At 43.7% G+C, this 25,051-nt stretch overlaps 2 protein-coding genes across 6 annotated transcripts in view; both read left to right on the top strand.

The window, feature by feature from the left end:
• The window catches only part of LOC129822962 (E3 ubiquitin-protein ligase MARCHF6-like), a 30,696-nt gene extending 28,576 nt beyond the window's left edge, over positions 1-2,120 (top strand). For all 3 annotated transcript variants that reach the window (XM_055881557.1, XM_055881556.1, XM_055881558.1), the window contains 4 exons: positions 54-143; positions 810-942; positions 1,047-1,182; positions 1,734-2,120. In XM_055881557.1, coding sequence (XP_055737532.1) covers positions 54-143; positions 810-942; positions 1,047-1,182; positions 1,734-1,821 — 447 coding nt within the window. In that variant the 3' untranslated portion in view covers positions 1,822-2,120. The remainder of the gene's footprint in view (positions 1-53; positions 144-809; positions 943-1,046; positions 1,183-1,733) is intronic.
• Positions 2,121-9,481: 7,361 nt separating this feature from the next.
• On the top strand, positions 9,482-17,868 carry zdhhc20b (zinc finger DHHC-type palmitoyltransferase 20b). 3 transcript variants are annotated; one of them, XR_008754551.1, is made up of 14 exons: positions 9,484-9,638; positions 10,250-10,276; positions 10,576-10,670; positions 10,886-11,006; positions 11,134-11,203; positions 11,318-11,350; positions 11,451-11,571; positions 12,280-12,315; positions 12,536-12,668; positions 13,172-13,298; positions 13,990-14,079; positions 14,259-14,359; positions 14,442-14,511; positions 14,602-17,868. XR_008754551.1 is itself a non-coding variant. In XM_055881553.1 (14 exons), the coding sequence occupies exons 1-13, from the start codon at positions 9,521-9,523 to the stop codon at positions 14,505-14,507; spliced, it is 1,116 nt and encodes a 371-aa protein (XP_055737528.1). In that variant the 5' UTR covers positions 9,485-9,520; the 3' UTR covers positions 14,508-14,511; positions 14,602-17,868. The 3 variants fall into 3 exon arrangements, 2 of the variants coding, with proteins under 2 accessions (XP_055737530.1, XP_055737528.1); XM_055881553.1 differs by having other exon boundaries at positions 9,485-9,638; positions 14,464-14,511; XM_055881555.1 differs by lacking the exons at positions 13,990-14,079; positions 14,259-14,359; positions 14,442-14,511; positions 14,602-17,868 and having other exon boundaries at positions 9,482-9,638; positions 12,536-12,864; positions 13,172-13,292.
• The last annotated feature ends 7,183 nt before the right edge of the window (positions 17,869-25,051 follow it).

Below are 25,051 nucleotides of genomic sequence, written 5' to 3'. Positions count from 1 at the left end.
AGTGATCACTGTATTTTAAACTGTAAGACTCATTGTACCCTGTGTGTGTGTAGGACTGGGCTCTGGGGGTGCTCCATGCCAAAATCATTGCTGCCATCACCCTCATGGGTCCCCAGTGGTGGCTGAAGTCTGTCATAGAACAGGTGTGTTACCTTACACCACGTCATTATTCCTTAATCCTGGCGTTCCTTCCAGCATTGGGGAACATCCCGTGCCACATCTCTTTCTATGGGCACAAGCACTGTTCATGACTCAAACTGTTCACACCACTCTTGTTGGCAGAGAGAAAAAGCTTATTTCCTGCAATTCTAAACATTTTGTCATGGGGTGCAGAGAACATTTTTGCAGTTTTAAAGCTAATTTTCTTCCAGTTCTATACACTTTGACATGTCTAATGTCTATTCATATGATATTTGAGTGACTCAAACATTACAACAAAATATATGGGCTAAAAAACATTAGCTGACATGGGCTAGTTGATCTGGGCATTTCTGACAAGTTATAAATAGCTCTAAGGTATGCAATGACTGACATGACGAGGAAAACTGTTGATGCATTCTACCATTTACAATTTAAGAGTAATCTGAAAGCCAGACTGAGTTTCTAAAAAAGACAACATGTCTTAACCTAATAGAATTAGAATTCTCAATCTCACACTGTTTACCCTGCTTACATTGTGACTGTAATTTAACCTGTGGAAACCAATGAGACATGTCCATTCCCTCTACATGATCAATATAGCTTTTAATCTTTTGATACTGTGTAAAGTGACCAGTGAAGGATAACATTGCCACCTCTCCTCCTGTCAGGTGTATGCTAACGGCATCAGGAACATTGACCTCCATTTCATTATCCGTAAGCTGGCTGCCCCTGTCATCTCAGTGCTGCTGCTGTCCCTGTGTGTCCCCTACATCATAGCAGCCGGTGTCGTACCTACCGTAGGTCAGTCGTGTGTGAGTGTGAGTGTGAGTGTGTGTGTGTGTGTGTGTGTGTGTGTGTGTGTGTGTGTGCGCGCTAATAACACTGTACCCCTCCTGGTGTGTCAGGTGTGACTCCGGAGATGCAGATTCTGATACAGAGGAGGATCTACCCATTCCTCCTGATGGTTGTGTCCATCATTGGCATCCTCTCCTTCCAGATACGACAGTTCAAACGCCTTTACGAACACATCAAGAACGACAAGTAACCACCCACCCATATCTCCATACAGTGGGGAGAACAAGTATTTGATACACTGCCGATTTTGCAGGTTTTCCTACTTACAAAGCATGTAGAAGTCTGTAATTTTTTATCATAGGTACACTTCAACTGAGAGACGGAATCTAAAACAAAAATCCAGAAAATGCAATAAAATGCTAATTAATTACTTAAAAATCATACAATGTGATTTTCTGGATTTTTGTTTTAGATTCCGTCTCTCAGTTGAAGTGTACCTATGATAAAAAATTACAGACTTCTACATGCTTTGTAAGTAGGAAAACCTGCAAAATCGTCAGTGGATCAAATACTTGTTCTCCCCACTGTATCTGGCCTGTTCATTCAAGGATAGTACAACCCTGGTCCTGGGGAGCTTCAGCGTATGCAGGGTTTTGTTTCGGCCAAGCACTACCACACCTGATTTAACTATTCAAGGTCTTGATCAGCTGCTGACACACAAACAAACTATGTAAGTGCTCTAGTATTGTGATTGACATGACTCTTTTCTCCCCTGTTCCCTCTCTGCCTTCCTGCAGGTACCTGGTTGGGCAGCGGCTTGTCAACTATGAACGCAAGGCAAGGGGAGCCAGCTCTGTCCCGCCCCCTAACCATATCCCAGAGTAGTCATGTTTGTGTGAGGTCAACGCTTTTGGAAACGACCCTTCTCGTGTTCTCCCTCCCTCTCTCGTTCTCTCAGTGGTGTTCATGCCTTGCTTTGGTTAAGTGCAACCTGAGAATTGTACATGTGTAAATACTTTGGATGCAGACTCGGTTGTCTGAAACGTAAAAGACTTGATTTAATGCAATCACCATTGTACATCTTAAAGTGTATTTATGAAATCAAACTGACAATTTGCCTCCTGTTTGTGTCCTGTTGATTGTCATGTTATAAAATTGTACATTAAAAAAAAGTTTTTACGTAATGGGGGTGGTGTGATAGCTTCATCTTTTGGGATAAGTGGAGATTCCAGTACATTTCCAAACTTCTCCTTTAGTATGTCAGGTATCTCATCTGTCAGCTCTCTGGTGGTTTTAGTTCTGTTCTTCCTCTGAGGGGAACTGGGTGGTAATGAGTCTGGGCCATGTAGGTGAGCCTCCTGTTGGGCTTCAGGATGGAGCAGAGAGACTTACAGAAGATGGAGCTCTGATGGTAGCCACACTTCTCTATGAAGTCTGCTCTGTGTCTTGTATCCAGCATCTCTCCCTCCTGTCTGATCCTGTATACTCTGTGGCCCTGCTTCTGGGGTTCTGCCGTATCGCCATGTGATGGTGTTTCTCACCTCTCCCGCTAGGATGGTTACATCGAATCCCATTTCTGACAAGAGCCAGGAGAACAGCCCGTTATTCTCAAAGCAGAACCCTCGGCGGCGGTGGTTAAAGATTTTATCATAGAGGTGCGGGAGTTCAAGTCGCACGCGACCGCCGCTGTTCATGGTGAGGTTCTCAAAAAAGACAGTCATCAGTGACAGCTGTGTGGACGCTAGACAGCAAACACACATTCCCACACTAATCAAAGTTTAGACCTATTTGTCACCTATAGTTGATACAACCGGTGTAAACCAAGGACCAATAAATAACCAATTTGCCTTTATTTTCAATTGAAAAATACTCTTTGTGGTCACGGTTGAAATCACTGTAGCTGTCCCATCTGTGAATCTGAAAGTGAAAGAACGGGGAAGTAATTTCTATGAATAATTACTTTGAGGTGGTTTATGCATTCAAACAAGAGCATGCTACCTGGGGGTCCATTCAATTGCAACTGAATAGTAACTGGTGGCCATATTGTCACGTTCTGACTTGAGTTATTTTGTTATTTCTTTGTTTTAGGATGGTCAGGGCGTGAGTTGGGTGGGTTATCTATGTTTGTTTTTCTATGTTGGGTTTTTCTTTTGGCCTGATATGGTTCTCAAACAGAGGCAGGTGTTAGTCGTTGTCTCTGATTGGGAACCATATTTAGGGAGCCTGTTTTCTATTGTGTTTTGTGGGTGGTGTGTTTTGTGGGTGGTTGTTGGTCCACACGGAACTGTTTCGGTTTTCGTTCGTTCACTTTATTGTTTTGTATTTCAGTGTTCAGTTTGATCCATTAAATATTCATCATGAACACTTACCACGCTGCACTTTCGTCCTCCTCTCTTTCTCCCAACGAAGATTGTTACACATATAGCAGTGTTGGGGAAGCTACTCTGAAAATATAGTTGATGAATTACATCACACTGGAAGTTAATCTACGCTAAAGTTACCGTTAAGAAAAATATAGTTTACTTAACTAAAGCTACTTATAAAAAAAAAAGTGTTGACTCCAAACTTTTTTTGTGAAAAATTATAATATAATCTGAAATGTCATAGAATACTAATTGCAAGACAAGATCACTCTGTAGTCAGAGGTTTAATTTATCCTATTTAACACTAAACGATGTTTCAAGTGAGAATTTGGTAGGTCGGATGCCTGAAAAAGAAAGGAAATTCTTGCCTACTTCACCCATATTTTAATTTTGCCCAAAAAGTTGTTTGTAGCTGCTGTAGTAAGCTACATGGCATACAAGTAATGAACTACTGAAAACACTACAAATGTTTGAATTTAGTTCAACTATCACCAAGCTACTACAAAATGTAGTTCACTTACTAGTTGAAATATATTTAGTTCACTACGTCCCAACACTGCCATATAGTATTCATATTCATAATTTTTTATCCCTTTTTCATGATATCCAATTGGTAGTTAGTCTTGTCCTATCGTTGCTCCCTTACAGACTCGGGAGCAGCGGGCCTTAGGTGTCTCCAACTGTGAGTCTTGGCCATACATGGTTTGAACTGGTAAGTACGTACATACTGTATCAAATAAATTAGTCACATGCGCCGAATACAGTGAAATGCTTACTTACAAGCCCATAACCAACAGTGCAGTTTCAAAAAATATGGATAAGAATAAGAGATAAAAGTAACAAGTAATTAAAGAGCAGCAGTAAAAAATAACATTCAGGGGGGTGCCGGTAAGAGTCAATGTGCGGGGGCACCGGTTAGTTGAGGTACCATATACATGTAGGTAGAGTTAATTAAAGTGACTATGCATAGATGACAACAGAGAGTGGCAGGGGGTGGGGGGGGCAATGCGAATAGTCTGGGTAGCCGTTTGACTAGATGTTCAGGAGTCTTATGGCTTGGGGGTAGAAGCTGTTTAGAAGCCTCTTGGACCTAGACTTGGCGCTCCGGTACCACTTGCAGTGTAGTAGCAGGGAGAACAGTCCATGACTAGGATGGCTGGAGTCTTTGACAATTTTCACTCAGAACGGTGGGTGTGATATTTACACCCTGGTGTGAAGTCACATGGGTGTGATATTTACACCCTGGTGTGAAGTCACGTGGGTGTGATATTCACATCCTAGTTTGAAGTCCCGCCCCCTCATAAATCAACGAGGTGTGAAAGAAAGTTTGACATAAGCGACCCTACAGTAACTACTAATGTGTGTGGGAGTGTTGGTATAGTGTGTGTGAGTGAATACATAGTGTGCGTAGGGTCAGTGCAAGATATAGTCAGTGTAGATAGTCCGGGTACCATTAATTGACTATTTAGCTGTCTGGCTATTTAGCAGTCTTATGGCTTGGGGGTAGAAGCTGTCTCGGAGTCTGTTGGTCCGAGAGCCGATGCTCCGGTACCGTTTGCTAAATGGTAGCAGAGTGAACAGTCTATGGTTTGGGTGCCGGGAGGCTTTGGCAATTTTTCGAGCCTTCCTCTGAAACCGCCTGATAAAGAGGTCCTGGATGGTAGGGAGCTTGGCCCCAGTAATGTACTGGGCTGTCTGCACCACCCTCTGTAGTGCTTTGCAGTCAAGGGCGGTGAATTTGCCATACCAAGTGGTGATGCAGACAGTCAAGATGCTCTTGAAGATGCAGCTTTAGAACTTTTTGAGGATCCGAGGGCCCATGACAAATATTTTCTGCCTCCTGAGGGGGAAGAGGCGCTGCCGTGCCCTTTTCATGACTGTGCGGGTGTGTGTGGACCATGTTAAGTGCTTTGTCGTGACGTGACTATCATTAATGTTATGACATGCTATTTATCAAATAATGAACTATGTTTAATTATTACGTGACTAAATTAATCACGTAACAATTAACTCATTAGTAACTTCGGGCACCATGGGAAAAGTTTATTTAATGAGTTACCATTTCCCGAATGAACTCAAAAATATATCAGAATCTTGATATCATAGCAGTCAATCATTTCCTCATATCAGTGTCATTCTGAACATCGCATAATCCTTTAAATCTGCACAAACCCGGGTCTCACTAATCATTCCGTACCACACAAATTTAGTTGATTATTTATTTACTTAGAAGCTAAATGATAACATAAGATACACATACACACAGTCTAGGTTATTGATTAGAACTTAATACAACAACAACAGGTCCCTAGCGGACCAACACAATATGACACGTGTTACACAAGAAGGAGATTTAAATAAAGAGAGAGAGAGAGCGAGAGAAAAGCAACACTTGGATACATTTGTAAACTATGCTTAATTTAGCCCTAGTACCTTGCCCCGAACTGCCGCTTTTATGGGTAAGAAGTGTAATGCATGTATTTACGTGAAGAAGTTCTCTGTTGGATATCTTCGGATGGCCTGCTCTTCCGTCCTCAGGTGTAAGGCTCTGATTGTCCACAAGATGTCACAATGTCCTTTCTCTTAGTTGTCTGTTTCCTTGCACTCGTTCTGTAAGAGCGGTCTTCTCAGGACTGCTAATCAGCCGTGTAGATGATTCCAGCGTGAGAATGAGAGCAGTGTAGACAAACGATGACTTGAAGAGAATAACCGGGTGGTCCTGCTTGAATTCACCTTCTTAGATACAGTACTTAAGACAGCTACTCAACCGTAGCATTGATTGTTAAGAGGTTCCTTTGTCTTCTTCAACCTCGTGTTGCGTTTCGAAGTCGTGACTAATCGTAAACCTTGGCTGCAGCGCCTGGTCTTCTAGTCTAGTATGTTAATTCTTAACTCACATGCTTTATACCCTCAGGTAAAAAGGGGCATTTCCGTCTTTATGACACGCTCTCAGGGTTCCCTGGGGTGTCTTATCTTCACAAAAACATTCTCTTTAATCTGGATATTTTCTACACAACGTAAAGTATGTAAACATCATATACACATTATGAAAACTCTTCAAGTTACAATGTTTTCGTTGTAAAGTCTTCATTTAACTTTTAATAACATCGTAAAATAAACATTAATTTTCATATTCCATCCATCATTATTCCCACCCATTCAGATGATGAAATATATTGTCCCAGAGTCCATTTATTTGATGTTCTAGTTCAGGGTGTAAACTCTTCATAAGGCACAATGACATTCCAGACACCCAAACTAGGCGTCATAGAACCCCCACCTTCAACCCTCTCCCCCTCTGCAGGAGAGATATCTAACAATAGTACGCAAGTATAAACACCATGAGACCACGCAGCCGTCATACCGATCTGGAAGGAGATGCGTTCTGTCTCCTAGAGATGAACATACTTTGGTGCGAAAAGTGCAAATCAATCCCAGATCAACAGCAAAGGACCTTGTGAAGATTCTGGAGGAAACAGGCTCAAAAGTATCTATATCCACAGTAAAACGAGTCCTATATCGACATAACCTGAAAGGCCACTCAGCAAAGAAGAAGCCACTGCTCCAAAACCGCCATAAAAAAGCCAGACTACGGTTTGCAACTGCACATGGGGACAAAGATTGTACTTTTTGGAGAAATGTCCTCTGGTCTGATGAAACAAAAATAGAACTGTTTGGCCACCATCCCAACCGTGAAGCACGGGGGTGGCAGCATCATGTTGTGGGGGTGCTTTGCTGCACGAGGGACTGGTGCACTTCATAAAATTGATGGCATCATGAGGGAGGAGAATTATGTGGATATATTGAAGCAACATCTCAAGACATCAGTCAGGAAGTTAAAGCTTGGTCCCAAATGGGTCTTCCAAATGGACAATGACCTCAAGCATACTTCCAAAGTTGTGGCAAAATGTCTTAAGGACAACAAAGTCAAGATATTGGAGTGGCCATCACAAAGACCTGACCTCAATCCTTTAGAAAATTTGTGGGCAGAACTGAAAAAGTGTGTACGAGCAAGGAGACCTACAAACCTGACTCAGTTACACCAGCTCTGTCAGGAGGAATGGGACAAAATGTACCCAAGTTATTGTGGAAAGCTTGTGGAAGGCTACCCGAAACGTTTGACCCAAGTTAAACAATTTAAAGGCAATGCTACCAAATACTAATTGAGTGCATGTAAACTTCTGACCCACTGGGAATGTGATGAAAGAAATAAAAGCTGAAATAAATCATTCTCTCTACTATTATGCTGACATTTCACATTCTTAAAATAAAGTGGTGATCCTAACTGACCTAAAACAGGGAATTTTACTAGGATTAAATGTCAGGAATTGTGAAAAACTGAGTTTAAATGAATTTTGCTAAGGTGTATGTAAACGTCCGACTTAAACTGTAGGTAGGCTACACGGAGAAAGTGTTTACTTTTTGCAATAAAAGGGATATTGTCATAATTTAACTGTAATCCAAAGTGTATTACAGTGAGTGAATAGAACTTACTTTTTAGGAATCTGAAAAGAATAGGGGTACTCATGGCAGGTTCAGTAATGTTGTCACGCCCTGACTTTAGTTATATTTGCTTTCTTTATTATTTGGTTAGGTCAGGGTGTGACAAGAGTGGATTGTTTAGTTTTTGTATTGTCTAGGGTTTTTTGTTATATATGGGGATTTTGCATTGTCTAGGGGTATGTAGGTTGATGGTGGCCTGGATGGGTTCCCAATCAGAGACAGCTGTTTATCGTTGTCTCTGATTGGGGAGCCTATCTGGGTTGCCATTTTCCATGTTGGTTTGATGGGTAGTTGTCCATGTTTAGTTGCCTGTGAGCACTACGTTGGCTTCACGTGTTCGTTTATTGTTTTGGTGGTGAATTCTTATATTAAACAAGTATGTACGCTCAAAACGCTGCGCCTTGGTCCACTCCTTTAAACGGTCGTGACAAATGTTCCTGCCTGTAAAACACACATACAGGCACACACACACTTCTGCAGTCAATTAAATATAGATACAACTACCATAAGAAGCCATTTAATCGAATGATATAGCCTACAATTAAATAAACATTTGTCGCTCTGTTGAAATCAAATCACATTTACATTTACATTTAAGTCATTTAGCAGACGCTCTTATCCAGAGCGACTTACAAATTGGTGCATTCACCTTATGACATCCAGTGGAACAGCCACTTTACAACAGTGCATCTAAATCTTTTAAGGGGGGGGGAGAGAGAGAGAGAGAGAGAGAATTTCCATGCATTTTTCTAAATGTTATTTGTCACATGCGCCGAATACAACAGGTGTAGTAGACCTTACAGTGAAATGCTTACTTACAAGCCCTTCACCAGCAATGCAGTTAAGAAAAATAAAGTGTTAAGTAAAAAATAAGAGTAACAAATAATTAAAGAGCAGCAGTAAAATAACAATAGCGAGGCTATATACAGGGTACAGAGTAAATGTGTGGGGGCACCGGTTAGTCAAGGTAATTGAGGTAATATGTACATGTAGGTAGAGTTAAAGTGACTATGCATAGATAGTAAACAGAGAGTAGCAGCATCGTAAAAGAGTGTGAGGGGGAGGGTGGACAATACAAATAGTCTGGGTAGCTTTTTGATTAGCTGTTCAGGATTCTTATCGCTTGGGGTAGAAGCTGTTAAGAAGCCTTTTTTTCGACCTAGATTTGGCGCTCCGGTATCGCTAACCGTGCGGTAGCACAGAGAACAGTCTATGACTGGGATGCCTGGAGTCTTTGACAATTTTTAGGGCTTTCCTCTGACACCGCCTGCTATAGAGGTCCTGGATGGCAGGAAACTTGGCCCCAGTGAGGTACTGGGCCATACGCACTACCCTCCGTAGTGCCTTGAGGTCGGAGGCCGAGCAGTTGCCATACCAGGCCGTGATGCAACAAGTCAGGATGCTCTCAATGGTGCAGCTGTAGAACTTTTTGAGGGTCTGAGGACCCATGCCAAATATGTTCAGTCTCCTGAGGGGGAATAGGCTTTGACGTGCACTCTTCATGACTGTCTTGGTGTGTTGTTGATGTGGACAACAAGGAACTTGAAGCCAGTTGGCTGTACAACTAGTTGGCTGTACAGGCCAGCTTTGCTATTAGGACTGCACTTGCAAGTGTGGGGCACTTGCGCACTCTACCGGGAGATGAAGGGAATTGCACATGGGAGTTTGGTACGTGACGTCACGCAAACACTCCCTTCGGTTTGGGTGGAAGAGTAAAGATGGCGCCCACCCACGTATTGAGATGCTGTCAACGGGGCTTAGCTTGGATACCTGTGATTTTTATCGCCCTAGTCGTATGTTGGTCTTACTATGCGTACGTCGTAGAGCTCTGCATTTGTAAGTATTAAAAAAATGCTTTTCACTGCGAGTGTCGTTGTGTTATGGTTGATATTTGTGCTAGCTAGCTAACGTTAGCTGGTCACAGGAAGTGAATGGAGCGACTGCTGCTAGATAACAAAGGCTTGGCTAGTTTGATCCTGTCAATGTAGCGCTATAGCTAGCCAAATAATCTGTCTCTGTAGCTACCCGTTAGCTAGCGAATTAAACTGTTAAATTTTAGCACTTAATTAAAAGCTATCATACATTGGTACAACGATAGACTACCAACCTCAGTTATCTGTTATTCTGTCGACATCTTGCCAGATGTAGAGAACTGTTCACATTATTTTCTACCTGGAACAATGTACCTAAGTAAAAGACGGAAAAAACAAAGATAGAGAATGCTTATTATTTGTTTCAAGTGGGCGAGGCTTCCCTCTCCTTCCTCTGCATTGATGTCCAAGAACTGGACAGGTGAAAGCTTGCCAGGAATGCAAGAAAAAGAATGAGCCATTCAACAATGTCCACAGGAATGTGTCTTGTTGTTGCTAGCTGCATACAGTATGTCTGACACCCACAACATACACCAGATGCAAACTTAACATTATTTTATTTCCTTCCCCCTGCAGTCACCATCCCCAGCATAGCAGAAAAGAGTAAGTAGTAGTTATTGGATGGGATTGATTTCTACTGGTTGATTGGCTTTTACTGAAATGGGCCCATTTGCTGCTCATTGGGATTGTTGCTCAAGGGCCATGGCTGAAGTTAGTTTTATTTACTCTGGCTGGACTGGGCTCAATTTGGACACACGTAAACACACATACACACTGTAGACACTACTAAATTGCGCCCTTACACTTGACCTATGCATGTGCAGATAGCAGATATTCATATTTTGACTATGTTGAAGCCAGATGTGAATGTGTCTCTGACTCTGTCTGTGTGTCTCTTACAGTCATCTACATGGTGTTCTTCCATCTGTCCTTCGTCATGTTTGTGTGGTCCTACTGGAAGACCATCTTCACCAGGCCAGCCAACCCCTCCAAAGAGGTACCCTGCCTTTTAGATACCTGCCCTGAAACATCCACAATGCTGTAGCTCACAGCTCCACTGGATAGATGTCTGAGTAGATTTATTCCAATGACACAGGTGGATGGACAATGTTGCTAAGGGACTAACCATATTTTCCTTTGTCTGTTTTGTTTATCTCTCCTCTCTCTCTCTCTCTCTCTCTCTCTCTCTCTGCCATCTTTCTCTCCTGTTAGTTCTGCTTGCCTAAGGCAGAGAAGGAGCAGTATGTGAAGGAGGAGAGACCAGAGTCGCAGCAGGAGATCCTGTGGAGGGCTGCCGCTAACCTACCCCTCTACACACGCACCGGGGCTGGAGGTCTGTCTCTATCTGTCTTGTCTATCTATGTTTGTGTGTGTGTCTGTCTGTCTCTCTCCCAGTTGATTGATCCAGCCCTGGCCGTTGAGTGTGTAGCTTATCAGTTGGATTAATGTGTTGTGTACAGCGATCCGCTACTGTGACCGGTGTCAGGTGATTAAACCAGACCGCTGCCACCACTGTTCTGCCTGCGACATGTGAGTCTGCTATTTCCTGTCTCCTCTCTTCCAGTCTTGCTTTTCCCGTTGAATGGCCTGATTCCGAAGGTTTTTTTCATTCTTCCTTCTCTTCTCTCTTCTTCCATGTATTAGGTGTGTGCTGAAGATGGACCATCACTGCCCCTGGTATGTTGTCTGGTTCCTCACATCCACAGTAGATCATAGTATTCTAATGTTCAGAGCAAGTATGATCATAACTCAACTTACTTTTTGTCTCCTCTCTCAGGGTGAACAACTGTGTGGGATTCTCCAACTACAAGTTCTTTATTCTGTTCCTGTGCTACTCTCTGGTGTACTGTTTGTTCATTGCAGCCACCGTACTGCAGTATTTCATCAAGTTCTGGACAGTGAGTAATGGTCTCACATTCACTGCAGCCTGCATCTGTTCTGGCATCCACTGCTTTAGTCTTGTTATTCCCCACCCACCCATACATTCAATGCTGCAGATGTTGGTGTGTGTGCGTGCTTTTTCCCACATGTAAGATAGTGTATGAAATGCTACAGTCTGTGTGTGGATGACAGTGGTGTGTGTGTCAAATGCTACTATTTGTGTTTGTTGTAACTGCTTGGGTTCTCCCACATCCTGCTGCTTAACACTGTGGCCTCACAGCTGTACTGCTTCACTGTTATGCAGCTCCCTCTTTCTCTTTCTTTCTTTTGTCCTTCCTCTTCCCCCCCTTCCGCGCCTTGTTTTCTTAGTTGGCCTCCCTCCCAGCTTTTCAGATTTTGCTCTCTCTCTGACCCCTCTCTTTCCCTCACAGACATTATTATTGTTCTCTGTTCTGTCTACCCCACTCCTCCTCTCTCTCTGTTTATTTCTACCATGTCCTCCTGTCCATGCCATCTCACCAGCCCTGACTCTGCCTGCCCCTCTGTCCTCTTTTAACACACCTTCTCTCTTTCTTCCACCTCGTTTTCTTTCACCCCAAGTGACTCCTATTTGATCCCTGAACCCTTTTCTAACACTTCACCACCTCCCCCTCAATCTCTACCTTTCCCTCCCTCCGTCTGACCTCTCCTGGTGTCTAACAGTCTTGTCTCTGTTTGTACTAAAGCTTTGCCGGAGGAAATCGGCAGAGAACTGCCCCAAGGTAACCCAGCCTCCAGAGCCTTAGTGTAGCTGTTGCAGGGCATGAAGTGCACCTGTGGATGTTGTGTGATGGCGTTGTGTGTGTGCTGTGTTTTGTTGTGTTGACATGGTTAAAGGCGCCCCGCCTCTCCCTCTCTCTTACCCCCACCCCTCCCTCCATTTGGTTTTTGACATTGACTCTCCCTCTCTCTCTTTTTCTCTTCTCCTCCTCTCCTCCCCAGAATGAGCTGCCAGACACTCACGCCAAATTCCATGTCTTGTTTCTCTTTTTTGTGGCGGCCATGTTCTGCATCAGCATTCTCTCCCTCTTCAGCTACCACCTGTGGCTCGTAGGGAAGAACAGGTCCACCATAGGTAACACACACAGTCCCACACGCACTCTTTTTTTTAAGGGCTCCCAAGTGGCACAGCGGTCTAAGGCACTGCATCTCAATGCTAGCGGCGTCACTACAGACCCTGGTTCGATTCCAGGCTGTATCACAACCGGCCGTGATTGGAAGTCCCATAGGGCGGCACACAATTGGCCTAGCGTCGTCCGGGTTTGGCTGGGGTAGGCCATCATTGTAAATAATAATTTGTTCTTTACTTAACTAGGCAAGTAAAGTTAAGGTTAAAATAGAAATAACTCACGCACAGTCCCTCAACACACAGTCCCTCAACACACACACACACACACACACTCACTCGCTCCTCAGACGCTCACTCACTCACCCTCTACCCCCCCTCTCTTTCTCTCACTCCCCATCTTTCCCCCTCTACCTCCCCTCTCTCTACCTCCCTCTCTACACCCCCCCCCCCCTCTCTACACCCCCCCCCCCCCCCCCCCCCCTCTCTCTACACCCCCCTCTGTCCCTCAGAGGCATTCAGGGCTCCAGTGTTCAGGACAGGTTCTGATAAGAACGGTTTCTCTCTGGGCTTTGGGAAAAACATCGCCCAGGTGTTTGGAGACGAGAAGAAGTTCTGGCTGCTACCCATCTTCACCAGGTTAGTGTGAGGGATGTCTCTAACCCAGAGTTCCAGTCTCTAACCCAGAGTTCCAGTCTCTAGCCCAGAGTTCCAGTCTCTAGCCCAGAGTTCCAGTCTCTAGCCCAGAGTTCCAGTCTCTAGCCCAGAGTTCCAGTCTCTAGCCCAGAGTTCCAGTCTCTAGCCCAGAGTTCCAGTCTCTAGCCCAGAGTTCCAGTCTCTAGCCCAGAGTTCCAGTCTCTAGCCCAGAGTTCCAGTCTCTAGCCCAGAGTTCCAGTCTCTAGCCCAGAGTTCCAGTCTCTAGCCCAGAGTTCCAGTCTCTAGCCCAGAGTTCCAGTCTCTAGCCCAGAGTTCCAGTCTCTAGCCCAGAGTTCCAGTCTCTAGCCCAGAGTTTCTCTTATCTTCTTTCTCCTCTCTCACGGTGTGGTGTGGCGTGATACTGTGTGATGTGGCGTGATACTGTGTGGCGTGATACTGTGTGGCGTGATACTGTGTGGCGTGATACTGTGTGATGTGATACTGTGTGGCGTGATACTGTGTGATGTGATACTGTGTGGTGTGGCGTGATACTGTGTGGTGTGGCGTGATACTGTGTGGCGTGATACTGTGTGGCGTGGCGTGATACTGTGTGGCGTGATACTGTGTGATGTGATACTGTGTGGTGTGGCGTGATACTGTGTGATGTGATACTGTGTAATGTGTTGTGATACAGTCAGGGTGATGGACTGACGTTCCCATCACGGCTTGTCAACATTGACCCAGAACAGCCCACAGTCAGCTTGCAGCCGGAGGCCAATAAAAGGTAATAAAATATGATCAATAGGTCAATCAATGCCAACAAACAGTGGTCAGATTTAAGATTAAGCAGAAACCTGATAACTTTTATTTGACATACACTATATATATCATCAAATATGATCTAAACATGTTCAGTAATGCATTATCAATCAGATGTTTTTAAATCGATTATTTTCTTCCCAGTATTGAAGACGCCCCGGCCAGTCCTCTCAGCGAGTCTCAGAACCATCTCCTTGGCAACGAGCAGCATGCCAACAACGTCACAGAACACCTGGAGAATGACAGTAGGTATCTGCTCACAATTGATCTGTAGGTTCTGCTCTGAATGGTATTGATGGTAGCTAATGGATAGTTTTGGTCATAAAGACCTCTGACGTCTGTGTTACAGCTGGGAGTGAGACCATCACAATCATAATGGAGAGGGAGTCATAGCAAGGTGAGCCAACCAGAGTTCTGCCCCTGACTACATCTGTCTTCTGAGGCTAGATTTAATCAACTAAATGTATCTCTGTCACTCTCTTCTCAGGAGAAGAAACCAGCCATCTAATATGATGCCTTAAGTATACCACCATTTTTTTTTTTGGCACCATGGAAACAGACTCCCAACGCGTCCCTGTAGTTCCGAAAATGTCACACTCAGCATAACCATGGAAACGGACTCCTTTCACGCATCACCATAGATATAGCCTTGTTTTTAATCATCAGAAAGTTACACACACACAACTATTTATGCAGTTGCACAGAAGAACCACGCACAGCCTACTGTAAACATATTTTTTATTTTAGTTGACTGTGACCCGATTGTCCACCCAGGACTGTTAATGGATCTCAGCATCACTTGATGATGGCAGGAATAGTAATCAGTCTTCACGCTTCAGAGTTGAGAATGCCTGTGCCAAAAGCTAACAGACTGGGTGTTAAATGGACCACGGCTGAGGAAGTAGCTGGACTGGGAGAAGACTCAATTTGAGCTAGGATGTACTGGGACATAATCATTTTGTACAGATTTTTCACCCAATGTTTATAAAATGGATGCTATGAAGCTGGAAGATATCACCAAGACTGATAAAACTACATGGAAGAAACCTAATTTTGTTTACAAATAATTTAGTGGTGTTTGGTTTGTACTATCGATGGATGTTACAAGGGGTGCCTAAAAGACAACCTGGACTATACAAAGAAGACCCATTGGAGGGGATGCTGGACTAAACCAATTTTAAAGTGAAATGGGGGGTCTCCAACTGGGTTTTGATCATGTCATCACACAACATGGCGCATTTGCACTCTCAAGATTACGTTTTAATATCCATCATGTGCTGCATTCTTCATGTCCAAAAACAGATTAAGAAAGGTGTGTCCTTGAGTGGGTGTGTGTGTGTAGTCAGATTTGTGAAGAGAGGGAAAGAGGGAGTGCCTGCATGAGTGTATGTAGGCAGATTTGTTAGGACACAGAGAGAGAGAGTGTGTGTGTGCGTGCAGGCAGGTGCTTGCTGTAACTAACAGCCTAGAAGGATCAGCTTCAGATGTTAGTTGATGGATGGATTGATAGTTTGGTTTACATTCATTCACAAGCTGCTGAAGGGTATGTTATGTGAGAGTATACAATATAGCCTCAAGCTCCTCAACCAGTTCTAGCTCATGGTCAAGTTATTAGACGTTGATCAATGATTATTTTAACGAATCAGAGACTACAACCTTGAACATCACCTTTTACGAAGGCTGTGTCTGAAACTACACCCTATTTCTCCATATAGTGTACTTTTGACCAGAGCTATGTAGGGTTTGTGGTTAAACTTGTTTGTTATATGGGGAATAGGCTGTGATTTGAGATCAGCCCGAGGTCACCATTCATTGCCAAATAAAGGGCTGACCAATCAGCTGCTCTGACCTCTGAACTGGGAGTGTTTACAACACCGGATGCCATAGAATTAAAATCATAGACCATTGAATGGGAATGTCCATTTTAGTATTCTAGTCATTCTAGTTCTATGCTTGATTACATCTCTGCTCTCACGTCATTGGCCTGTGTCATGGAAACCAAATTAAACTGCTTATCGTTGTGACTTGATGTTTTTAAGGTTTACCCATATGTGCCCAGTGCCTACCTGTTGAGGCTTGGCCACCCTGCGGTATTGATGCTGGCCAGCAGGTGGTGACACCTCTCAGCTGTCTAGCGACCTTCTGTTGTACAGTACTTTTTGTTCCTACAAGACGAGTTTAGGTCTAAAGTGGACCACTATGTATTATATGCAGTAAGATTCCCTGTGATGTGAAAGTGTTCGGGGCTCAGTTTGCGTGAACTGTGAGGTGGTGGTGTAGTGTGTCCATGTGTCAAAACAGCTGTGATTGGAAGGTGTCAGTGACAAGGGTGGACAGAATCTGCGGGGGGGGGGGGCATATTTTCCTCAACTGGTTTTAGATAAATGGAAAAGCGTTTCAAAACTTTACAGTTTTATCCTCAGTTGAAGTCAAAAGTGAAGACAAACGTTATAAAGGTATTGATATAGGACATTCCCAGTAGATTACTCTTGGCCATAGCAATGTACAAGTTTACAGACCAGAGGTGTGGGGTAAGTTAGTAGTAGGACCAGGGGTGTGTGTCATTGTGGTTTAAGTTCTGAATGTAATAAGGAGGGATAATGATATTTTATACAGTTATGGAACCCCTACCTCTAGGTTCTTGTGTAATTCTGGAACGATTGGATAGGTATAAGCAATATGGTGAAAAGCTACCACCATATTGCTTATACCTATCTAGTCCTTTTGAATCTCGACAAGTGCCCTTGGTTGAGGGGCAAGGGATCCAATTTGGAATGAGGCCTTTTGAACCTCCTCTAGTTGTTCTTTTATTCTAGTTTGAACTCCTGACCCCGGCTACGGTCATTGTTTGTTTAGCTTCTCCCTCATAAACCAATGAACCCGAGACAGGATTATTTCACTCAGAATGGTGACCTTGGTTATACTGAGGTAAGGTTGCTACCGGCCAAGGTTTATAAATTCACTCTGCTGGAACTCTGAATAGTTATCCCTGTGTTCTACACTTTGTGTTCTAGAACCCATAATTAAATTGCAGTATCTTTTCATATGGCCACTCTCTTTTTTCTACCTAATAGATTTAATTACAGCTACACTCTGAACTACTTGACCCAGAGACTAAGAGCTCGTTGTTTGACATTAATTGGAGTGCTCTGTTTTAATTCTGGGAGAATACACTTCATTAAACCTACGTGGCCTTTACATTAGATTTTGATCAAAGTCTGTGTAAATAACATGTGGCTAACGCTCATCAGCATGGAGCTCAGCTGTAAATGTGTTTATGGGGATAGATGGGAGGTTGTGGTGTTAAAACAGCCATATTATTTATACAACTAGATCCATTTAGTTTGACCCTACAAGACTCCATCAACCGTTCCCACCATTTTACCTGAATCCACAATAGTGACTCCTGTCAAAACGGAGGAAGATTCGGATCATTTTGTCATATTTTAGGGGGGTTGATTTTACTAACCCACACCCATGTGTCTTCTGCATGTACAGTGCAGATGTATTTGTACTCTGCTTATTGCAAGCTTTGATTTATAATTTTTTTCAATGTCATGTTTTACAAAGTGTACTGTGTGTAATATATATATATATATATTGATAATGTAAAAAAAAAAAAAAAAGGTGTCAGCCTAACTATTTTTCTTGTCTGATTTTAATTATTCCTGTTCCTATTTTGTGAATGAAGTACATGCCACTATAAACTATTAACGTGGGAAAAAAAATAACAATAAATGTTTTTTAAAACCTCCAGGCTGACTCCATTCTCTTTTGGAAAGTCACAATTTACAGTGCAGTTTTCAGACCCTTTTCTACATTCTGTTACTTCACAGCCTTATTCTAAAATGAACTATTTTTTCCACCCTCATCAATTTACACTGAATACACGGTAATGTCAACGTGTTAACAAGTTTGTAGAAATTTTTGCACATAAAAACAAATACCTTATTTACATAAGGCAGGGGTGTCAAACTCATTCCACGGAGGGCCTAGTGTCTGCAGGTTTTTGGTTTTTCCTTTCAATAAAGCCCTAGACAACCAGGTGTGGGGAGTTCCTAACTAATTAGTGATGTTAATTCATCAATCAAGTACAAGGGAGGAGCGAAAACCCGCAGACACTCGGCCCTCCGTGGAATGAGTTTGACACCTGTGACATAAGGAATCAGACCCTTTGCTGTGAGACTCAATATTGAGCTCATGTGCATCCTGTTTCCATTGATCATCCTTGAGATGTTTCTACAACTTGATTGGAGTCCACCTGTGGTAAATTCAATTGATTGGACATGATTTGGAAAGGCGCATACCTGTCTATATAAGGTCCCACAGTTGACAGTGCATGTCAGAGCAAAAACCAAGCCATGAGGTTGAAGGAATTGGCCGTAGAGCTCTGAGACAGGATTGTGTCGAGGCACAGATCTGGGGAAAGTTACCAAAAAATATCAGCAGCAATTGAAGGCCTCAATCATTCTTAATTGGAAAAACTTCGGAACCACCAAGACTTCCTGAGTTTCTCTGTGGAGATGGGAGAACCTTCCAGAAGGACAACCATCTCTGCAGCATTCCACCAATCAGGCCTTTATGGTAGAGTGGCCGGACTGAAGCCACTCCTCAGTGAAAGACTCAGCCCGCTTGGAGTCTGCCAAAAGGCATCTAAAAGATGCTCAGACCATGAAAAACAAGATTATTTGGTCTGATGTAACCAAGATTGAACTCTTTGGCCTGAATGCCAAGCGTCATGTCTGGAGGAAACCTGGCACCATCCCTACGGTGAAGCATGGTGGTGGAATTATATTTTTTTCCCCCCAATTTCATGGTATCCAATTGGTAGTAGTTACAGTCTTGTCTCATCCTGCAACTCCCATACAGACTCGGGAGAGGCGACGGTTGAGAGCCATGTGTCCTCAGAAGCACAACCCAACCTAGCCGCACTGCTTCTTGACGCAAAACACATCCAACCCAGAAGCCAGCCACACCAATGTGTCGGAGGAAACACCGTACACCTGACGACCTGGTCAGCGTGCACTGCGCCGGGCCCGCCACAGGAGTCGCTAGTGCGCGATAAGACAAGGATATCCCTGCCGGCCAAACCCTCCCTAACCCGGACTACGCTGGGCCAATTGTGCATCGCACCATGGACCTCCCGGTCACGGCAGAGCCTGGGCTCGAACCCAGAATCTCTGGCGGCACAGCTAGCCCTGCGATGCAGTGCTTTAGACCACTGATAATGCCACCCAGGAGGCCCTGTGGTGGCATTATCATGCTTTGTGGATGCTTGTCAGAGACTGGGAGACTAGTCAGGATCGCGGCAAAGATGAACAGAGGAAAGTACAGAGAGATCCTTGATGAAAACCTGCTCCAGAGCGCTCAGGACGTCAGACTGTGGCAAATGGTCACCTTCCAACAGGACAACGACCCTAAGCACACAGCCAAGGCAACGCAGGAGTGGCTCCGGGATAAGTCCTTGAGTGGCCCAGCCAGAGCCCGGACTTGAACCCGATCGAACATCTATGGCGAGACCTGAAAATAGCTGTGCCGCGACCCCATCCAATCTGACAGAGCTTGAGAGGATCTGCCGAGAAGAATGGGAGAAACTCCCCAAATACAGATGTGCCAAGCTTGTAGCGTCATATCCAAGAAGACTTGAGGCTGTAATCGCTGCCAAAGGTGCTTCAACAAAGTACTGAGTAAAGGGTCTGAAGTCTTATGTAAAATCTTAACCTGTCATTATTGTGTGTAGATTGATGAAGCAATTTTTTTTTTTTTATCAATTTTAGAATAAGGCTGTAATGTGGAGAAAGTCAAAGGGTCTGAATACACTGTAACATGGCAAAGTAGTAATTTTCTTTTACAGCACGTAATTCACATACTACTAGAAAATTGCACATAGCAGTTTTTTGACACTGCTCTAAAGAGATTGGAATTCTCTGGTACTTTTGTATACTTTTTAGCCAGTAGTTCTGAAAGCAACACTCACGAGCCAAAAGTGGTCACCAAAAATTGCTAAATTACATATGTGCACCACATCATTGCTCTCTTTCTCTCGCTCTGTTGTGTGTGCATCTTGCTAGCTGTCACTCATATGGCGAGGGGCCGAAGTTCATTGGTTGACCTCAAATTGCTAGGGGCTGGCCCACATGGGAGGAAAATGGCACAGCACAGCTTCCAGAAAAGTTGCTTTCTAACTAGGGATTTAATGGCTAATTTAGGTATTTCTTTTCATAGACTATGCATGTATGAACTACACATTGACATATCCAGCCCAAAGCGGGAAGATAAAAAAATACTTAGTAGTTGCCAAAGTTCCGGAGCACATCTTTAAGAGTGAGAGGTAGACAGGAGTCAGTCTTGGTATTGCAACATTGGTTAGTCACTCTCACACACACACACACACACACACACACACACACACACACACACACACACACACACACACACACACACACACACACACACACACACATAATCTGCAAGAACACACACTTCCGATGGGACCCATCCCAGGTTAGTCAGAGCAGTGCCACTGATCATCTTTATCATGATCCTCATCGACCTCTAACACTGTTGTACTGGATTGCTACCGTGTTACTTGCCTGATGGTGTTAAATGCCCAGTGCAGTCAAAAACTAGATTATCCTGTGTTTTATATATTTCCACACTGTGAGGTTGGAATAATATTTTGAAAATTATTATAATGCCCTTTTAGCGTAAGAGCTGTTTGAAAAGAGCTTTGACCTGCCTGGTGCCATCACATCAGAAATAGATGGTGGAGGTTAGAGGTGGAGGCCAGGACTAAAATCAAACAAAATATAACTATTGTAAAATAAATTGTGTCTGTAAAATGTATATAGCAGTGGTTCCCAAACTTTTTATAGTCCGGTACCCCTTCAAACGTTCAAACTCCAGCTGCGTACCCCCTCTAGCACCAGGGTCAGCCCACACTCAAATGTTGTTTTTTTTGCCATCATTGTAAGCCTGCCACACACATTATATGATACATTTATCACACATAAGAATGAGTGTGAGTTTTTGTCACAACCTGGCTTGTGGGAAGTGACAAAGAGCTCTTATAAGACCAGGGCACAAATAGTATAACAATAATCAATAATTTTGCTCTTTATTTAGCCATCTTACATATAAAATGTTTTCTTAATCAAAAATGGTGAATAACTCACCACAGGTTAATGAGAAGGGTGCGTTTGAAAGGATGCACAACATTGTATTGGAGAGAGTCCCAGTCTTAAATCATGTTCCACACACGGCCTGTGCCTGTATTTAGTTTTCATGGTAGTGAGGGCTGGGAATTCACTCTCACATAGGTAAGTGGTTGCAAATGGCATCAGTGTCTTAACAGCACGATTTGCCAAGGCAGGATACTCTGAGCGCAGCCCGATCCAGAAATCTGGCAATGATTTATGATTAAATTCAATTTTCACAGAACCGCTTGTTGCAATTTCGATGAGTTCAGATATCGATAAGTGGACTGGAGGCAGGGCATGAAAGGGATAACGAATCCAATTGTTTGTGTCATCCATTTCGAGAAAGTATCTGCGTAATTGCGCACCCAACTCACTCAAGTGTTCTGCTATATCACATTTGACATTGTCTGTAAGCTTGAGTTCATTTGCACACAAAAAAATCATACTATGATGGAAAGACCTATGTGTTGTCCTTGTTAATGCAGACAGAGAAGAGCTCCAACTTCTTAATCATAGACTCAATTTTGTCCCGCACATGGAATATAGTTGCGGAGAGTCGCTGTAGTCCTGGATTCAGATCATTCAGGCGAGAAAAAACATCACCCAGATAGGCCAGTCGTGTGAGAAACTCGTCATCATGCAAGCGGTCAGACAAGTGAAAATTATGGTCAGTAACAACTTTAAGTTCGTCTCTCAATAAAAAAAAACGTGTCAATACTTTCCCCCTTGATAACCAGCACACTTCTGAATGTTGTAAAAGCGTTACATAGTCGCTTCCCATATCATTGCATAGTGCAGAAAATACACGAGAGTTCAGTGGCCTTGCTATAACAAAGGTAACCATTTTCACTGTAGTGTCCAAAATGTCTTTCAATCTGTCAGGCATTCCCTTGGCAGCAAGAGCCTCTTGGTGGATGCTGCAGTGTACCCAAGTGGCGTCGGGAGCAACTGCTTGCACGCGCGTTACCACTCCACTATGTCTCCCTGGCTTTTGCGCCATCAGTACAGTATATAGTATATATATATATTTACCCCAAAAATATATAGGGGATTGGAAATGATGAAGACAATTACATTGATGGAAGCAACAGTCTATCTGAAATATTAAATCTGATCTACCCCCTAAAACAATTAAAAAAAATAAAAAATGTGTTTTATTTTTGACAATTTTAATTGAAAACAATCACAGTAAGGTTCTTACATTTTACCCAGAAATGATTTGATATTGTGATAAAAAACCGCTTCATTGGACCTGTAGCCCTTTACACTCGTAGCTGTATATGTGTTGAAAATGGTGCCTAAATTGGAACGTAGTGGCTGTACAGTAGCATGCTACCGCACCTGCTATCTCTAACTCTGAATGCTCGGCTATGAAAAGCCAAACTGACATTTACTCTTAAGGTGCTGACCTGTTGCACCCTCTCAAATCAAATCAAAGTTTATTTGTCAAGTGCGCCGAATACAACAGTGAAATGCTTACTTACAGGCTACCAATAGTGCAAAAAAGGTATTAAGCGAACAACAGGTAAGTAAAGAAAAATAAAACAACAGTAAAAAGACAGGCTATATACAGTAGCGAGGCTATAAAAGTAGCTAGGCTACATACAGACACCGGTTAGTCAGGCTGATTGGGGTAGGATGTACATGTGGATATGGTTAAAGTGACTATGCATATATGATGAACAGGGAGTAGCAGTAGCGTAAAAGGGGGGGGGGGGGGGGGCGGGTGGTGGGTGGCGGGACACAATGCAGATAGCCCGGTTAGCCAGTGTGCGGGAGCACTGGTTGGTCGGCCCAACTGAGGTAGTATGTACATGAATGTATAGTTAAAGTGACTATGCATATATGACAAACAGAGAGTAGCAGCAGCGTAAAAGAGGGGTTGGGGGGGGGGCACACAATGCAAATAGTCTGGGTAGCCATTTGATTACCTGTTCAGGAGTCTTATGGCTCGGGGGTAAAAACTGTTGAGAAGCCTTTTTGTCCTAGACTTGGCACTCCGGTACTGCTTGCCATGCAGTAGTAAAGAGAACAGTCTATGACTGGCCTGGCTGGGGTCTTTGACCATTTTTAGGGCCTTCCTCTGACACCGCCTGGTGTAGAGGTCCTGGATGGCAGGCAGCTTAGCCCCAGTGATGTACTGGACCGTACGCACTACCCTCTGTAGTGCCTTGCGGTCAGAGGTCGAGCAATTGCTGTAACAGGCAGTGATGCAACCAGTCAGGATACTCTCGAAGTTGCAGCTGTAGAACCTTTTGAGGATCTCAGGACCCAAATCTTTTCAGTTTCCTGAGGGGGAATAGGCTTTGTTGTGCCCTCTTCACGACTCTTGGTGTGTTTGGACCATTCTAGTTTGTTGTTGATGTGGACACCAAGGAACGTGAAACTCTCAACCTGCTCCACTACAGCCCTGTCGATGAGAATGGGGGCGTGCTCGGTCCTCCTTTCCTGTAGTCCACAATCATCTCCTTAGTCTTGGTTACGTTGAGGGATAGGTTGTTATTCTGGCACAACCCGGCCAGGTCTCTGACCTCCTCCCTATAGGCTATCTCGTCGTTGTTGGTGATCAGGCCTACCACTGTTGTGTCGTCTGCAAACTTAATGATGGTGTTGGAGTCATGCCTGGCCATGCAGTCATGGGTGAACAGGGAGTACAGGAGGGGACTGAGCACGCACCCCTGGTGAGCTCCAGTGTTGAGGATCAGCGTGGCAGATGTGCTGTTACCTACCCTCACCACCTGGGGGCGGCCCATCAGGAAGTGCAGGATCCAGCTGCAGAGGAAGGTGTTTAGTCCCAGGATCCTTAGCTTAGTGATGAGCTTTGAGGGTACTATGGTGTTGAACGCTGAGCTGTAGTCAATGCATAGCATTCTCACATAAGTGTTCCTTTTGTCCAGGTGGGAAAGGGCAGTGTGGAGCGCAATAGAGATTGCATCATCTATGGATCTGTTTGGGCTGTATGCAAATTGGAGTGGGTCTAGGGTTTCTGGGATAATGGTGTTAATGTGAGCCATTACCAACCTTTCAAAGCACTTCATGGCTTTTTTCCCTCTATCTATGAACGTTTGAATGTCTTGGCCATGTACTGTTACAATCTCAACCGGCACAACCAGAAGAGGACTGGCTACCCCTCAGAGCCTAGTTCCTCTCTAGGTTTCTGCCTTTCTAGTGAGTTTTTCCTTCCTAGCCACCGTCCTTCTACATCTGCATTTCTTAGTCTTTGGGGTTTTAGGCTAGTTTTCTGTGTAGCACTTTGTGACATCGGCTGATGTATAAAGGGCTTTATAAATTCATTTGATTGATTGAAAAAAATGTGATTGATATACATGAAGTCAGTGCTCAGGCTCTGCGCTTCACAGCGCTGTATGGGTTTTGACTGACAGCTGTACTGAACTTGAGTACCATGCACGACTAGAAGTTGCCCCCCATCCCTCCTGGTAATTGGGCAACTTTTACACATTTTTGTAGTGAGGGAAATTCTGTAAATTAAGATGACTCTATGTATCTTAAAAGATGAGACTTTGAGGATTATAATAAGTACGGATTTGATCACAGGAGGTTGGTGGCACCTTAATTGGGGAGGACAGGCTCGTGGTAATGGCTGGAGCGGAATGGGTGGAATGGTATCAAATACATCAAACACATGGTTTGATGTCATTCCACTTGCTCCGTTCCAGCCATTATTATGAGCCTTCTTCTCCTCAGCAGTCTCAAACGACTTTGATGTCATCTCCAAAT

The sequence above is a fragment of the Salvelinus fontinalis genome, chromosome 25 (genome assembly GCF_029448725.1).
Source record: "Salvelinus fontinalis isolate EN_2023a chromosome 25, ASM2944872v1, whole genome shotgun sequence".
Lineage (NCBI taxonomy): Eukaryota > Metazoa > Chordata > Actinopteri > Salmoniformes > Salmonidae > Salvelinus > Salvelinus fontinalis.
The sequence above is the reverse complement of the archived record's forward strand: the minus strand, read 5'-3'. Positions and strand labels throughout refer to the sequence as shown.